The following is a 14,738-nucleotide window of genomic DNA, read 5'->3' on the forward strand; positions in this document are numbered from 1 at the left end:
GACCACCTCTTGTTGGCTGCTGTTACAACTGGCATTTTGCTAGGAAATTCTATTCTCATGTAAACATTATCCATTGTAAAAACTTGTACTCTAAGTGAATACAATACTCTATGCTCGTTCAAATACATCTCATATGTGCAACTAAGGGTTGGAAACCCTAGAAATCCTGGCTTAAGTTCATTATGGATTAGGATTTTCTTATTGGGCCTAAGGGACCAATAAATCATCAATTCATCAATCTATAACATTTTGGGCCATTTGGGCCTAGAATGATTCATTCTACCTCTAATGGACCATGATGAGTCTTAAATGATTTAATTAACCTTAATGGTCCATAAACCCATTTCCTTTACCATTTTGGGCCGTGAACCTTCTTAAGGGCCCAATGGGCCGAAAATCTAATATTAGGCCTATAAAAATTCGACCAGGACAAGAGTTTGGGCCCAACACCATTTTCTTCATCCCACTAGCCTATTCTCGGCCCAATGAGTAAAAGAAAAGAAAAATAAAAGGAAATTAGGAGGATTAATGAGAGTTAGCCATCTCCTTATTGCATGGTGGATCTCCATGCACATCACCTCACTCCCTCTCTATTCTCTCTTCTTCTTCTCGGCCAAAACACCTCACACCACCCTCATTCTCTCAAAAATCTTTCAAGAAAACTCTCTCAAACACTCAAGAACATCCTCCTTCCTTCCATCCAAATTTTTGAGATCTCTAGGCGCTTCAAGAAGATCTTCACTAAAGATCATCAATCTTGGGTAAGTCATCACACATTCAAGCTAAACAACTTCATTTTTGTGTTAGAACACTCCTTTTAAACACTTGTTTGTGATCATACTCTTAGAAACCTTCTAAACTCGAAAACCACACAAGGAAAGCTTGCTAAGGCCGAAAACAACATCATCTTCTCATATCCCTTCATCAAAACTGATCCATCATCCCAAGGTGAGTTCATACCCCCTGTTTTTGATTTTTACTTGGTTTTGGAGGAGAATACAAGTTACTTTGTGTAGATCTATGTGTATATGCATGAATATGTGTGTTTCTCATGACTTATTTGTTGATTATGCGTTATTTACCTCCTAAATCTAAAAATATGTTAAGATATTTATTTTATCACTTGGATCTACATGAAAACCTTGAGAAAAGTATGTGTTATCACATATAATACATGTAAACTTGTAGATCTGGGATTTATACACTTAAAGTAGCAAAAATGAGTGTTGTGTTCAAAGATCTATAAACTAAACTCATAAATCAGCCCTTGACATATAAGTTTTGGTCTAATCTCGGACTGTTTTGATCAACTTAATGATAATATTATTCAAAACTGTTTTACATGAAAAAATTTCAGGTTTATACCTTTAAAATTACTACTCTCACATTTTCATACGATTTTTCTACAATTTTTGGCGAATTTTACAAAACTGCCTATCATATTTGAAATAATTTCAGACCAACCTGTGAAGGTGAGAAATTTCACACTTGTTAGAGGCCATTAAAAATTATGAGAAAAATTGTGAACAAAGTAGACAAAATTTCCAAACTTCCAGAATTTACGGATCCAAATTTCGACTTACGATGATTTTTCTACAAATTTTCCAACAACCACGTTAGAAAAGCCAAAAACCAGAAAAATGTGTATTTTCACAAAAATCAAGCAAAAAATGATATTTTTGACAAAAATGGGTTTAAAATGTTATTTTTACCAAAAACTAGTCATAAATACAAGTTTTGAGCAAAATGGGGGTTAAAGTGTTACTTTTACTAAAATTTGGCCTTAATTGTAAATTTTTGGCTTATTGGGCCAAGAACATCATTTTTACAAAAAGTGGGCATTTTATGCTATTTTAGTGAATAATTGAACCAAAACCAACAATAAACTAATAAACAGATTAATTTTGATCATTTTTAGGTTATCAGGCCTTTGTGGTCCATTTATATGTTTGATAGGTCGTGAATACTATGTAATTGTTTATTGGGCTTCTCTGACCCATTAATATGCGCGACGGACCTTGTATACTATTTGCATGCTATTTGGGCCTATAAATACCTTACATGTGAAATGGGCCTTAGTTGTCCTTTTACATATATTTCGGGCCCATGTTATATAATCTCATTCATATTAGGTTTTGAAATGACTCACATGTTTAGCGATGCCCTAGTGGTTCACTTACATGGTTCGTTGGGTCTGGAATGAGTTTTATACGTTTATCTTCGCGTAAATTCGATTAAGGATCTAGTGAGTTTTGTCGGTTGACACCTATTGAGTGTACGATCGTAGCCCGTAGTTATAATCATAGTCTCTTTGATGGAGAGCAGGGTTTTGTGTATAGATCTATACGGGGATGACACCCTACAACTGTTCGCTACAGTTAGACTACATCGGTCTAGGGTGACTATAACCTTATTCTATTTTTCAGTCGGCGTGCACAAACACCAAGACAGGTGAAATTGTCATTATTTAGTATGGTTATGACGGCTCACTTAGAGGAATTAACGTTATGAAGTTTGCGGAATACTATTTTCTTTTATGTTTGATTACTCGGAAACTTACTCACACTAGTACTCAACCTCGGTGTTGGTACGACAACATTATCTATTCTTCTTTTACGGACCACATCGGGTTGTCTGGGGGAATTCTATTTACATTCTCTTGAATCACTTTTGACATTCTATTAAACAATAACACACATGCATTAATACAAGACCGGACATAAACAAACCAAACTATTTTAAGAAAATACATGATTTTCTTGTGATTACAAAGTTATACAAATCATTTTCTCAAATATACTTATGAACTCACCAACATTTTTATGTTGACCTTTTTAAATTAACCTGTATTCTCAGGAAACCGTTGAAGCAGGTTGAGCGAAACAAACTAATGGATACTTAGTTATATTTTGTGTTACCATACCCTGACTAATTTGGCATGTAATATTCGAATACAATAATCGATGTAAACAATGAATGTTGTTATATTATGCATGGTGATGATGATGTTATCTTTCATTTATATTCACTGTAATGATATTACAAGATGAAGTCACGCACAAGCCCCCAGACGTTTCCGCTGTCTGGTTCGGGGGTGTGACAACTGCTATGAAGTGTGCACTCTTAGTGAAACGATCCATGACCACCCGAATCATGTCGTGACCGTTCTTCGTCCGGGGCACTTTAGTCACAAAATCCATGGTGATGTCTTCCCATTTACCCATGGGTACATGTAAAAGTTTTAAACTCATATACGGTTTCTGATGTTGTGCCTTAACTCTCGCACATGTCACACACTCGGCCATATACTTCGCAACATCGAGCTTCATCGCCGGCCACCAGTAGTAGGGTTTTAGAAAAATCATAATTTACTCATACAAAATCAGATTTGGGCGTTCTTTTTATGCATGCGCTCGGTTTAACGTATACTACAACTTTTGTTTAGATTGCTAATGCTAAAAAGTCTTCTATCGTAAATTCACTATTTACATTTCCCGGTGCCGTGTCGGTTTTGCCGTAAAACTTCGACATGTCATAACTTCTTCGTTATAACTCGGATTTCGGTGTTCTTTATATACCCGAAATCTTTTTTTTCGACTACTACAACTTTATGTATAGATATCGAGTTTATCTCACACTTTAGTTTTGACGCTTATTTTTATCATTTATTTATTATACTTTTATAATTAAGTATAAAACACATAAATTCATATAATTCACATAATACTCAAATAATTCATATTTATTATTTCAAAATGAGTTACATTGGTTGACCTAGACTATTACATCATCTACTAATGCTTAGCCCAGAAACACGGACTTTACAAAATGACACCCTAATCCTTGAGATTAGGTGTTTAAATCTGAAGAAAACCCTAAAAATCATAGGCTTGTGCCGCCATAACTGTCATGTCATGGTGACCAACCAAGAGCACGATCATGCATAAAATACGCGATGTCGTGGTGCTCCAATCACCACATTGTGGCACCAAGTTTATCCCATAAATCTGATCTCTGATCCCCCCAAGCCCTCACCTGATCCATTCTGGGAAACAGGTGGTACACTTTTAGTTATATATATATATATATATATATATATATATATATATATATATATATATATATATATATATATAACATTAAAGTCTTATACATATATATGGTGTATTTTAAAACCTTTTAAAGCACAATGTTTAAATATTAATTATACGAATTAAACATTTATTAATTAATCTTTCGACTAATTATGGATTTAATATTTGTCCTTTAATTAATCATTTAATTAATTTTATTATTAAAATCCATAAAGGATAATTCAATTTAATATCTTATAATTAAAAAATTATATTTCAATATTTATCTACTTAAAATACAAATTAGGATTTTAATCATATCTAGCACATTAAAACTCGAATTTTAACAATTCAAAAACCAGATAATCACTAAAAATTAGCCTATTCAAATTAGGTAGATAAAAGACAGGAAAACGAAAAATGCAAAAGGCATGATGCGACTTTTTCGATTGTTTTGTTTTGTTTTGCTCATCTCATGTGTAATCAATTCTTAGACCAAAACTTTGCTACCACTAATGGATTTCATGTCACAAAATAATGTGCTTGCGGAAAAACTCTTAACAATTAAGGGCACATGCAACCTATTGGATTTATGTCTTAACATATTGAAAGCAAAATAAAATGAAACTTCTAGAATGCTAGGTTATAATCAAAATTCATAAGATTATGGTTACATACCTTTGTATTGTTATAACAAACAATGTTATTGATTCCCTTATTGATCTTTGGAAAGCTTTAGCACCAAAACGATGATGTCTCTAATGACTCACATCCAAACCCAAGAAACTAGAAGACAAGAGAGGAAAGATGAACATCATAAGAATTTTCAGAATTCTCTGTGTATGTGTGTAGGCCGAAAATGCTAAGGGTACAACCCTTCATATAACTGCTTGGAAACCCTAGAAACCCTAAATTTGAATATATAATAATAATAATATTTCAAATTCAGTAATTATGTAGTTTCCTAATTATCAAATGGAGGCTTCGAGAAACCCTAATAAGACACTACAATAATGTCTATCATAGGAAGGTTTTGGAACCTCTCCTTTGTTCAATTATTGAACAATTGTTGCTCAACCCTTTCACTCTTAATTAATTCTAATTAACCCAAAATTAATTTCCAAATTAGTTCTGATTAATTATTAATTGATTATTACCATTTCTAATTAATTTATTAATCATATAATAAACTAATAAATTATTTTCTCTCTCTATAAATGTTATTCTAATCAATTTCTAGCTATTGGGGGCAACCCAATAAAAAGAATTTACTTTTAATAATATACCAATTTAGTTATGATTTTAAACACCTTAATCCAACAATTCCTTTAATCCAAGAACCAATGGACATTTTCTGTTACAACGAAGGTGTGGTTGCTTTGACCAAAGAATCAAATGATCATGGTAGATCAAGGCACATCGACATAAAATATCATTACATTCGACATCGAGTAAAAGAAGGCAAAATCGTGGTGAATCGAGTATCATCATAGGATAATCATGTTGATCCTCTCACAAAAGGGATTAAGCAAGATCATACACTTCAAGCATGCTAGGAGCATTGGGCTAAGAGATTATGTTAGATTCTAAATTTTAGTAGTTAGTTGATATTTTGAAACAATGTAACATTAATAAATTGTACTTGAATGATGATTAATTAATGGAGATTTATTTATGTTCAAAGTGTGTGATACCATTTGTCAGTTAATTTATTATTGTGTTTTTACATGTTTTACTTCATGAATATTAAGTTATTCAAAATGCCATAGTCGGTCATACTTCTGGGAAGTTAGTATTGATTTAATATTGTCATGAATTTTTTGTAGATTATCCATAGGTATTGGACATTGAATGAGGATTGTTGCAATTTTCATGAGTACTTAGAAAATGAGGATTGTGAGTATTGGTTAAATCCGTGTTTAGATATTGCTTCATGGATTTTAATCACGAGTAATTCTAAATACAATAATATTTTTTATTCTTAAAACATATATATATATATATATATATATATATATATATATATATAAGTCATAGTTTGCAAATCTATTGTGCATTGGTTTACTCTAACGCATCCATAACTGGATGTCATAAAGTGTAATTTGATGCATGATATGCCGAGTAAAATCTATGATTATATAGTTAAAGTTTATTCGTTCATTTTTCCTATTAAAGGAAAAATGATATCTTTGGGCCCCTTGGTGATTTGATGTTGACATTATAAGTGTCATCACAAATCTAGAAACCGAGAAACAAAATCTTGGACCGTGAGATTTATTCTAATCCATGTCTCGTGTCCATATGATATCAGGAAAACGGAGAAATAGATGATCACTTATCTCAAAGCTAATGTATGATTTAATCAAAGTTTGGCAGTGGCTTGGAATGCACTCTTTACTAGTTGCTTAGAAAATTATACTTGCAATTGTAGTCGACGACTTATCCAAGTCGGAGACTATTGGATTAGGATGTTTAAGGTCTTAACTAAATTGGTATAATTAGTTGAATAATAGTAAAGTCCTTTTTGAGTTGCCCTCATAACCAAGAAATGCATGGATTGATAATAAGAGATAGATAAATAATGTGTTAATATATTATTTGATTAATATATTAATTAGAAATAGACGTAATTAATAAAGAATTAACCAGAGTTAATTTAATTAATTGTTCTGGATTAATTAGAATTAATTAACTAAGGGTTAGAGTGCAGCTGTTCAAAAGTTAAACAATGAAACATTCTAGAACCTCCCTAGGAGGGGATGGTTCTAGGAGTCATTTTAGGGCTTTTAGAAGCCTCCTTGGTTGAAAAGGAAAGTGAATTTGAATTGTAATATAATATTATTATCTTGAATTCAAAGTAGGGTTTCCTACAACTATAAATAGGGAGCTCCATAAGACTCAAGAACCCTGCACAATCATAAGGATTTTCGAAATTCTCCTCTCTCCCATTTCGATCCTAGGGTTTTCCTAGTGTTTGGGTATGATTCATTAGAGGCTTTCACACTATCAAGGCTAGCATTCCAAGAAGGGTTTTTTCAAAGTATATTGTTATTTGCGATAGTAGCAATAAGGTATGTGGTTTAAACCTTTGTGATTTTCGATTTTGTTAAGGTAATTTAGAAGTTTCAAAGTATGTTGCTATTATGAGAAAAACCATATAATTTTATAGGATTGTATGCGACCATAAGTTAGTTATGTGAAATTTTGCAAGTAGATTGAAGTAATATTGAAAACCCATCACCTTTATGCTTTACTAATTTAGCTTACCAGATCTATCATTATAAATCTTTACTTTTTCATAAAAATGCCCTAGACAAGACATTACACTTTTGAATTGTAATTTAATATTATTATCTTAAATTCAAATTAATTAGGCTTTCCTACAACTATAAATAGGGACCTCCATATGACTCAAGAACCCTGCACAATTATAAGGATTTTCGAAATTCTCTTATCCCCTCTCTTATTTCGATCCTAGGTTTTTCCTAGTGTTTGGGTGTGATTCATTAGAGACTTTCACACTATCAGGGCTAGCATTCCAAGAAGGGGTTTTCAAAGTATATTGTTATTTGCGATATAATAGCAATAAGGTATGTGGTTTAAACCTTTGTGAATTTCGTTTTTGCTAGGGTTATTTAGAAGTTTCAAAGTATGTTGCTATTATGAGAAAAACCATAGAATTTTCTAGGATTGCATGTGCCTATAAGCCAGTTATGTGAAATTCCACAAGTATATTGAAGTAATCCAGAAAACCCATCACCTTTATGCTTTACTAATTTAGCCTACCAGATCTATCATTATAAATCTTTATTTTTTTTTCATAAAAATGCCCTAGACAAGATATCACACTTTTTAAACAGGACCACCGTTACTCATGAACAACTTGTCATCAACATATAATATGATGAAGACAACAACACTTCCACTAGAACTGGCATATACTTAATCTTCACCTTCACTCTTGAATCTCGATAAAATCAAACCTCTTTGATTTTCAAAAATCACTGGGTGGCCAACTTTAGAAGGAAAACGAGTAAGTTAATAACCAATTTTAAAATTCACAACGAAGAGGAAAGTGGAAAGAAATATAAGTTGCATTACCGTAATGACATCCAATATCTATCTCAGCCATGTCCTCATGCACCCTCCAACCCACCATTGTTTGTGTTGAACAATAAATTAGGTTTTCTTAATGAATCGAAGTGTAATGAACGATGATAGGGTATGTAATGCTTTGTTATGCCCTAATGATGCCATATACAATTGTTCACAATATTCCTGCGTGCAAGACACGTGAGACATTTAAACGGGAAAAAACAACTAACCCAGAAAAAGATAAAATATGTAAGTTTCAAACTAACTAAGACGCTACAAATGAAAATACAAAAGTTAAGAATGAAACACATATACAATTCATGCAATTTACTCTTTAATTTATTTACATTTTTAATTTTAAATGATTTAATGTTCAACCCATTTATTTAAAAGGGTAGATAGAAAATACATAAATTAATCGACTGTTAAATAAATTGTATTGGTTTAGAATGAATACATAAATGGGTCAAAGTGAACCCAACCCGAATAGAACCATCGCCAAGTTGGATATATCCACCCGGATTTTGCACAGCGGCACCAAAAACAAAAATTCCATCCTTTCACATCTATTCTTCCATGTTCCCAACGCCACCTCATAGAAATTATCTGTCCGCTACTGTGGTACAAAGGACCCATGTCGTTCCAAACATTACAAATGCAAGGAAGCTATTGGATGCAACAGTCACAATCAGCATCAGTAGAGAAACTACGCTATATCCCATTATCTAGCGCCAAATCATGCAGCAGATCACACGTCAAACACGGCACCAAGAGTGCCTATTATCTGCCTTATCACATCTCTATAGTTTGTCACTGTTGCAGCCACTGCTATATGTAATTACACTGAATCATTGAGCCGATGATATTGATATGAACATCATGAACCAAAACGAAGAACAGAAGCTGGAACACTTGAAAGGCCAAAGCAGGCTTCCAAAATTCGCAACCCCTCATCGTTACCATCTAGCTCTGAAACCCAACCTCGAATTATGCAACTTCTCCGGCTCTGTACTTGTTGACTTATCAATCTTGGAATCCACCCGGTTCCTCGTCTTAAATTCAATCGATCTAGTGATTACTGAATCCTCTTTCACAGACTCCAACAAGCATGTAATTAGTTAGTTCAGTCACTCTGTTTTCGGAGGTCTTTGTATTTCGGAATGCTCACCAGGTGTTTGTGAAATTGCAGCAAGTGGTTCCAAGTGAAGTGGTAGTGGACAACGATGCCGAAATGCTTGTGTTGGTATTTGAGGCACCTCTCGGTGTAGGAGAAGGTGTTTTGGAGATTAATTTTACTGGAATTCTTAACGAACACATGAAGGGTTTCTACAAAGGGTATTTCACTTTCTTCTTTACTTACAATCGGGTTGATGAAATCAATAAACATCCATATCAATTATCAGGTGTTCATATTTTTCAGGACTTATGTTGATGAAGGAGTGAGAAAAAATATGGCAGTGACTCAATTTGAGCCTGCTGATGCACGAAGGTGTTTTCCATGCTGGGATGAACCTGCTCTTAAGGCATGTGATTGGATGCATTTCTCATTTTCTACCCTTTGACTTTATTTGAAATCCACAAAATAGCAATGTATTTAACACGAATAAGAATTATATATTTCCTAGGTACTTAAAAACCTATTAACAACCTGCTAAATGTATGCAATACAGGCTACCTTCAAGATAACAGTTGACAACATACCATCACAGTTGACAGCATTATCAAATATGCCTGTTTCTAAGGAGACAATCAATGGAGATTTTAAGACTATTTGTTTTGAAGAAACTCCAATTATGTCAACTTATTTGGTGGCTGTTGTGATTGGTTTGTTTGATTACATTGAAGAAACAACACCTGATGGTGTTAGGGTTCGTGCATATTGTCCTGTTGGTAAGAGTGAGAAGGGCAAGTTAGCTTTAAGTATTTCAATCAAGGCACTTGAACTATATACAAAGTAAGCAACTTTAAATTTATAAATCATATCATATGCATTGCTATTGAGAGTGGTTTATCTTATCCAAAAGATACAATAGATAATTTATTTATTTTTTCCTCTTTTCTACTTATGCTGCAATTTTCCCATTGCACACTGTTTTTAGTTGTTATTTTTTTTGGCACATAGGGAATGGTGTGTGTGTGTGTGTGTGTGTTTTCATTTCTTTATAGTTTTATTTTAAGATTTCCTGGTATTTAATTTCTTAATTTTGTAAACAAATTCTTTTAAGTGATAAAGAAACTTCTTTTGACTATTTGAAATACATATAGTATATATTTCTAACAACATAAAATACATGTATATATAATTTATTTAAAGTTTATTTATACAAAATAACATTTTTTATCTTCATTTATCAATTTAACTAGGTGTGAGACCCGTGTGTATAGAGACATAATTTTAGGAAGTAAATTATGGAAGAAACGTTTTTTTGTAGAAAATCTTAATAAAATTTATATTAGTAGTCATTTTTAAAAATTTAAAATCTTATAAAATATTTTTAAAAAAGGTATACTGGCTGTGTTTATTGGCATAAATTTAGTGATTACATTATGGAAGGAAAGTTAATTGTAAAAAGACTTAATAAATTTATATTCGTAGTATTAGATAGCATTTTTAAAAACTGAAAAACACCACATAATGACACGTGGAAAATAAGCAACTTAAAATTACAAGAAAATGACATGTGTCAAAATAAAGGAGAAGATGACATATGTCAAAAAGATGTTTATTCATCAGGTTAGATTTAATTTACTTTTCTACTCGTGCATAATAAACAACATGTTTGAATGACACATTCCATTCCTTCAAGCCAACCAAACAAGACAACGGAATGTAATGAATTATTCCATTCCTTTATATGATTCCATTACATCATACCAAACACACCCTAACTATTCCCATACAAATGAATTTAGTAATATTTTTTATTGGAATTGCATAGGTATTTCTCAATGCCTTACACACTTCCCAAGCTAGATATGGTAGCTGTTCCTGATTTCTCTGGTGGGGCCATGGAAAATTATGGACTGATCACTTTTCGTGAAACTGAACTTCTCCATGATAATTTGCATTCAGCAGCAGCTAACATTCAAAGAGTAGGAAAAATATATATATAATACTACATCTAAACACTTATTCAACTTGTTATCACTTTCATAAAGTCTATAGATTTCTAATAATTTTTTTTTTCTTTTCATGTTAGCTTTCAATTGTTGTAACACATGAAGTTGGGCATCAATGGTTTGGGAACTTGGTAACAATGGAATGGTGGACTCATTTATGGCTCAATGAAGGTTTTGCTACATGGGTAAGGTCTTTTAAGTTAACTACAATAACCCAAATGATTATTTTCTTATTAATTATTTGTTAAATTTGATAATGTAGGTAAGTTACTTAGCAACTGATGTATTATTTCCTGAGTGGAGAATTTGGACACAGTTCCTTGAAGTGACAGCTGGAGGTCTTCGTATAGATTCATTGGAACAATCACACCCAGTTGAGGTAAACAAATTATTATAATCAGTGATTTATTTTACTATTAGTTTAAATGTTACATTAAATTAATATGTCCTTTATAAGATGCATGCAATTTCAGGTGGAGGTAGAGAATGCCAACTCAGTGCTTGAAGTTTTTGATGCCATAAGTTACAAGAAAGGCTCATCTCTTGTTCGTATGCTAAAGGAGTATCTTGGTGATGAAATTTTCCAGGTTATTTCCAAAAATACCCTTTTAATTAACATAACTTATGTGCTATATCCAAGTGTATGTGTTTGTGATCAAGCTTGTTTCCTGAATCTAGAAATCATTGAGTTCTTACATGAAGAAATATGCATTCAAAAATGCAAAGACAGAGGATTTATGGAGTGTTCTTACAGAAGAATCTGGTTTTGAAGTGAACAAACTTATGGACATATGGACAAAACAAACTGGGTATCCAGTTATATATGTTAGATTTGAAAATAACACTTTGGAATTTGTACAGGTATAGTAACATCAAAATTATAAATTCATCTACTGATATTCAATTTATTATTTAATATTTTTACCTTAACATATTATTTAATTTGCAGACTCGATTTATGTCACTGGGATTGCAAAGTGAAGGCCAATGGATTGTCCCCATAACTTTATCACTTGGCTCCTACAGTAACCACAAAAAATTTCTTTTAGAAACAAAAGTTGGAAAATTGGATTTATCAGAGCTTTATCATTCATATTACACAAGTTTAAATCAAAATGGAAATAAAAATCAAGAAGTTGATGAAAAATTGTGGGTCAAAGTCAACATTGGGCACACTGGCTTTTATAGGGTGAAGTATGATATTACACTCACAGCTCGATTGAGAAAAGCCATACAAGATAAATGCTTGTCTCCAGAAGATAAATTTGGTATTCCTTAAAAAAAACCTTAAACCCTAAACCTTTGAAACCTAATCTTGATTTTAATAAATTTTATGCTGAAAATGGTTCTGTTTTCAGGGATATTGGATGATACTTATGCTCTGTGTGAGGCTGGTGAAGAGTCGATCTTATCTCTTCTTTCATTAATGGATCTATATAGAGATGATCTTGATTATCTTGTGTTATCAAGACTTATCAGTGTAAAAATCTTGATTTTTTGGTAACCTTTTAAATGATGAATAAAAAGGTGACTCTGACTATTTTATTTTACTGTTTATGTTACAGGTTTGTTATAATGTTGCAAAGATATTAAAGGATGCTATTTATGATCCATGGAATCATCTGAACCAGTTCTTTATTGATCTCATCATATCATCTGCAGAGTAAGCATGTCCACTAATAGTTCAAATCCATGAAGTCAATGTAGAATTTTTCTATTTTCCATTTCTTAAAAGTGTTTCAAGTTTGGAGTTACAATGTCTTTTTTTCAGGAAATTAGGGGTAGAACCTGTATCTGGTGAAAGCCATTTGAACACAATGTTAAGAGAAGAAGTTTTCATGGCCTTAGCTACTTTTGGCCACAAAGAAACTCATGAAGAATTAAAGAAGCGATTTCAGACATACATGAATGATAAAAACACATCAGTGTTTCCTGTTGATATTAGAAAGGTAAGCATAATAAACTAACAGATAACTCTTGTTATTCTGTTTATAAGTAGTATTAATTTGTTGAAGCTTTTAATTTCTTCAGGCTGCTTACATTTCTATTATGAGAACTTCAAGTGCTCTTGAAAGAAGTGACTTTGATTCTCTATTAAAGCTATATAGAGAAACCGATGCAGTTCAAGAGAAAACCAGGATTCTGAGTAAGCATTTATACTAAAAAAATCAGATTTTCTATTTTCATTTTTCTCTTTGAAATAATTTTTAGCCTATAAAATATAATCCAATCTCTTTGACATTTTACAGGTTGTATAGCTTCTTCTCCAGAATCAGATATAGTGACAGAGGTTCTAAACCTCATGTTTTCCAATCAGGTATTCCACATTATTTTTTTTTTTTTAAAAACCATTAATATTATTATCAACTCATCTGAATCATTCATGACTCTTTTAAATCTTTACCCTCATAGATCCGAGAACAAGATACAATTTATGTAACAGCACGCATAAGCTTGGAAGCCCGTGAAACATCATGGATATGGTTAAAGGTATCTCGAGTCGACTATATAAAAATAAAATCATACCCTAATTTCACATTAATTATAATTATTACATTCTTTAACTTAATTAATATCCTTCTCCCTTATGCTTGTTTTCTGTTTTCAGGACAACTGGGATGTAATTGTAAAGCGATGGGGTCAAGGGATGGTCTTCCATCATTTCATTAGAGATATTGTGACACCTGTAAGTAATCTCATGCCTTGTAATTTTTATTTGACTATTGATTATGTGAACACATGTTTAGTGTCTGATTGAAACATGTGTTGATTTCAGTTTAGCAGCAATGAGAAGGCGGAGGAAGTTGAAGAGTTTTTTGGAAGCAGAGTGAGTCCTTCATTTAGTAGGAACTTGAAGCAAAGTATTGAACAGATTCGAATAAAAGCAAAGTGGATTGAAAAAGTTAGGAAAGAGGAATCCCTTATTCCTAAGTTAGCTAGAGGCTTGACCAGAAGTCCAATGCTCACATAATCACAACACCCGAAGCATTTGCTAATGATTCTTGCTCTCATGTATTTTATGTTGTTTGATCGATGAACATTAGTGTATCAATAAAAAACTCTTCACATATCACGGAATAAAATAACACCAATTATAACACGAGTTATAATTCCAAGGATGTGGAATATTTCATCATTTCTTATTGAATGTTTTAGGTCTAAAAAATGTGGCTATAGAATATTGGATCGAATGATGTCAGCAAATCTGCTCATCAATGGTGAGGTCAACATGCTGAACTGCTAATGGCTTTCCTGACGAATGATCAGGTGTCAAATCAATCATGAAATTTGGATATGGGGTGAATGAACCATGAGAGATAATTTTATCAAATAATAAAAAACTTTTATTTTTGTTCCACCTAGATGTCTTACATTTTTTTTTTATAACTTTAGCCGTTGAAATCTAATGTTTGCTCCATTATGATATCTTCTTCCATTATGGAATTTTGT

At 32.3% G+C, this 14,738-nt stretch overlaps 1 protein-coding gene across 1 annotated transcript; it reads left to right on the plus strand.

The window, feature by feature from the left end:
• The first annotated feature begins 8,821 nt into the window (after positions 1-8,821).
• Positions 8,822-14,388, plus strand: LOC145102877 (aminopeptidase M1-like). The gene is made up of 18 exons (XM_079040378.1): positions 8,822-9,278; positions 9,358-9,503; positions 9,589-9,691; positions 9,839-10,122; positions 11,108-11,261; positions 11,369-11,473; positions 11,551-11,667; positions 11,762-11,875; positions 11,967-12,149; positions 12,238-12,556; positions 12,647-12,768; positions 12,854-12,951; positions 13,060-13,237; positions 13,320-13,434; positions 13,538-13,605; positions 13,701-13,778; positions 13,897-13,974; positions 14,065-14,388. Exons 1-18 carry the CDS (start codon positions 9,039-9,041, stop codon positions 14,257-14,259), a joined length of 2,697 nt encoding a protein of 898 aa, XP_078896504.1. The 5' UTR covers positions 8,822-9,038; the 3' UTR covers positions 14,260-14,388.
• The last annotated feature ends 350 nt before the right edge of the window (positions 14,389-14,738 follow it).

This window comes from Lactuca serriola, chromosome 4 (assembly GCF_051521515.1).
Source record: "Lactuca serriola cultivar US96UC23 chromosome 4, Lser_US96UC23_V15, whole genome shotgun sequence".
Taxonomy (NCBI): domain Eukaryota; kingdom Viridiplantae; phylum Streptophyta; class Magnoliopsida; order Asterales; family Asteraceae; genus Lactuca; species Lactuca serriola.